Source organism: Mus pahari, chromosome 11 (genome assembly GCF_900095145.1).
Source record: "Mus pahari chromosome 11, PAHARI_EIJ_v1.1, whole genome shotgun sequence".
NCBI lineage: Eukaryota > Metazoa > Chordata > Mammalia > Rodentia > Muridae > Mus > Mus pahari.
The window spans coordinates 31236413-31239457 of record NC_034600.1 but is presented as its reverse complement, the minus strand read 5'-3'; the positions used below and the strand labels follow the sequence as shown (position 1 = coordinate 31239457).

General features: G+C 42.3%; 1 protein-coding gene across 1 annotated transcript in view; it reads left to right on the top strand.

Annotated features, from left to right (window-relative positions):
• Naip (NLR family apoptosis inhibitory protein) overlaps positions 1-3045 on the top strand; it is a 53922-nt gene that overhangs the window by 42389 nt on the left and 8488 nt on the right. Inside the window, exons 13-15 of the mRNA XM_021208847.2 lie at positions 31-198; positions 2430-2582; positions 2918-3004. Of these exons, the coding sequence (XP_021064506.1) occupies positions 31-198; positions 2430-2582; positions 2918-3004 (408 nt within the window). The remainder of the gene's footprint in view (positions 1-30; positions 199-2429; positions 2583-2917; positions 3005-3045) is intronic.

Sequence of the window (3045 nt, the reverse complement as noted above, 5' to 3'; positions counted from 1 at the left end):
GAGTGATGGGAACTCTGTGCTGCTTTCCAGATCAGCTCTTTCCTAACTTGCACAAGTTCCTGGGCCTGAAAGAACTGTGTGTGAGACTAGATGGCAAACCGAATGTGCTCTCAGTCCTTCCTGAAGAGTTCCCAAACCTCCACCACATGGAGAAGTTATCCATCCGAACCTCCACGGAGTCTGACCTCTCCAAACTAGGTAAGGATGGTGCTTGATCTCCAGTTCACGTCTCAGCTGGAAAAGCTACTTGCCTAGTAATTGTTAGAACCATTAAATCATCATTAGTCAAGACTTCCCTGGGCTTGACTTCCCTGGGCCTGACAGCATGAACTGTGTTCATGGGAAGGGGTGGGATCAGTGCTCTTAATCATCACACGGGCAGAGATTTCTTGCTTGTTTTTTTTTTTTTTTCTTTTTTTTTTTAAATTCAGTGATAGACAATTAAGTTTTACTCCCATTTTAAACAACTACAACTAAGCAAAGCCAGGTATAACGCTGTAGCTGAGTCAACTTTCAGACAACATGAAACAGCATTTCCCTCCCTACTTGTGAACAATGCCAAAGAAAGTGAAACCCACAGGGGATGAGAAGGAAGAAGAGTCTGTTCCTCACACGAAGGTGAAGGGGGAGCTGGTTCCTCACATGCAGGTGAAGGAGAGCTGGCTGAGATGCTTTCTGTATTAAACTTTGACAGCCCCAGTAGTTTCTTTGAAAGTTTAATCTCACTCATCAAAGTAGAGACTTTTTTCAAGGAATTCTGGGGACAAAAGCCCCTTCTCGTTCAGAGGGATGACCCTTCACTGGCCCCGTATTACCAGTCTCTGTTCAGCCTCTCAGATCTGAAGAGACTCTGCAACCAAGGGCTATACTATGGAAGAGACGTGAATGTCTGCTGGTGCATCTGTGGGAAGGAGAAGGTTTATATAAGGATGGCAAAGCATAGGTTTTTTTTTTTTTTTTTTTTTCAGCTGAGAAAATAATTTGATCGGAAGAAGGCAATGATTCAGTTTCACCAACCACAGAGATTTAAGGATGAGTTCTGGAGGATCCAGAAAAAGCTGGAATGTTACTTTGGCTCCTTCATAGGCTCGAATGTGTACATGACTCCTGAAGGATCTCAGGGCCTCCCTCCACATTATGTTGAAGCCCTTATCCTGCAGCTGGAGGGAAAGAAACACTGTACTCCCCAACTGTGCCCTGGCACATGAGTACAGTGTGGAGCCCTGGCACATGAGTACAGTGTGGAGCCCTGGCACATGAATACAGTGTGGAGCCCGAGGCCAAGACTGGCAGAGATTTCTTTCTAACCCGAGTCTTTAACATGTCAGGGACTCTTCTGAGCACTTCACAGATTCTAGTTCACTCCTCATACCCACTGCGTGAGAGAAGGCATAATGATTATTGTTGACTGTCAACTGGGGGAACTGAGGTCATTGACTGCTCAGGTTATCAGGCAATGAAAGTGTATCTTCAAACAGAAGATTTGACTCCACAACCTGAGCTATCCACTCCCAACCCTTCCTCTCCACAGCAGTGTGAGGAGTCCTCTTCTTGTGCTGCTGTTTTAGTCCCACGTGCAGATCTGATCGCTCAGGGAGAAGGAATCCATCCCAGCCTCCTGCTGCCAGACAGTTGTGCGGCCATCTTTCTAGGTCATGTCATTTATCAAAATGATTAAAGTACCATCAGATCCTAATTTTTAAAATACTGAACACTGAAGAAATACAAACTGGGGACTGACATGGCAGATTTGCATACCAAAAGTCATTAGTGTGGGCCATGATAGCACTTGGATGATACCTGAGAAGGACTGTCACAACTTTAAAACCAGCCTAACTATGTGATTTCCACATTTACATGACCTACAGAAACAAAAACTAACCAAGCAATCAAAAATTTTCTGACCAAGAAGATTGCTCAGTGGTTGCTTGCTGCCAAGCCTAATAACTTAGGTTGGATCTGTGAGATCCCATGGCAAGAAGATAAAACAGATTTCCCCCAAAGCTGTCCTCTGATAGCCATATATATGTTATGGCACTTTTGTGTTCTTGCACACACACACACACACACACACACACACACACACACACATCAAATAGATAATTTAATTAAAAAAAACATTTTAAGTTGTGCTTCAGAATTGTTCTCCATTTGATGTTACTCTGTACAGAGCTCTTAATTGCATCCGTGAAGTGTGTGCAAACACAGACATGTTACAATGCTGACACTGAAGGTGAAATACAGGAACAGAAACCTGATTCAAAGGGTGTCAGGAACTTCTCCCAGGTTGTCTGCTCACTAGCCAGTTACGGTGTAGAAGCCCAGTGTAGCCTGACATCTTGATACAGCATCACTGCAGCTCATGGACTGAGCTCATGACAGGAATCTGTGGTCTTATCTAATTTCTGAACATCCTTCATCTTTTCCAGTTAAATTCATCCAGAACTNTCCAAATCTCCATGTTTTCCATCTGAAATGTAATTTCCTTTCAAATTGTGAGTCTCTCATGACTGCGCTTGCTTCCTGCAAGAAACTCAGAGAGATTGAGTTTTCTGGACTATGCTTTGAAGCCATGCCCTTTGGTAAGAACTGTACAGTCTTGACCTCAGATGCTCCTGTCCACAGAGTCATTAAATACTTAAGAACTAAACACCACTGATGTCATGGGATCTGTGAGAAAACCTGATCCTCAGCGAGGCTCTCACAAGAGTGAATGAGCTACAGTTAGTAAATGACAGTTTAAACATAAACTAGTTTAAACATAAACAACAGTTTAAACATTTCATTTGCAGAGTTGTATCCTCTACTTAGTCATAGTGATTCAGTCTGAATACTATATCACATTTCACCATTTTTGAAATTCTCTGTGTCATAGGAACGAATCTGACCTAACTCAATTTTATTTTCCCTTTTCTAGTCAACATTTTGCCAAATTTTGTTTTTCTGAAGATATTGAATCTTAGAGACCAACAATTCCCAGATAAGGAAACATCAGAAAACTTTGGTAAGCTTATAAAATAGTATTTCTGATCTTCTTCTTCTTCT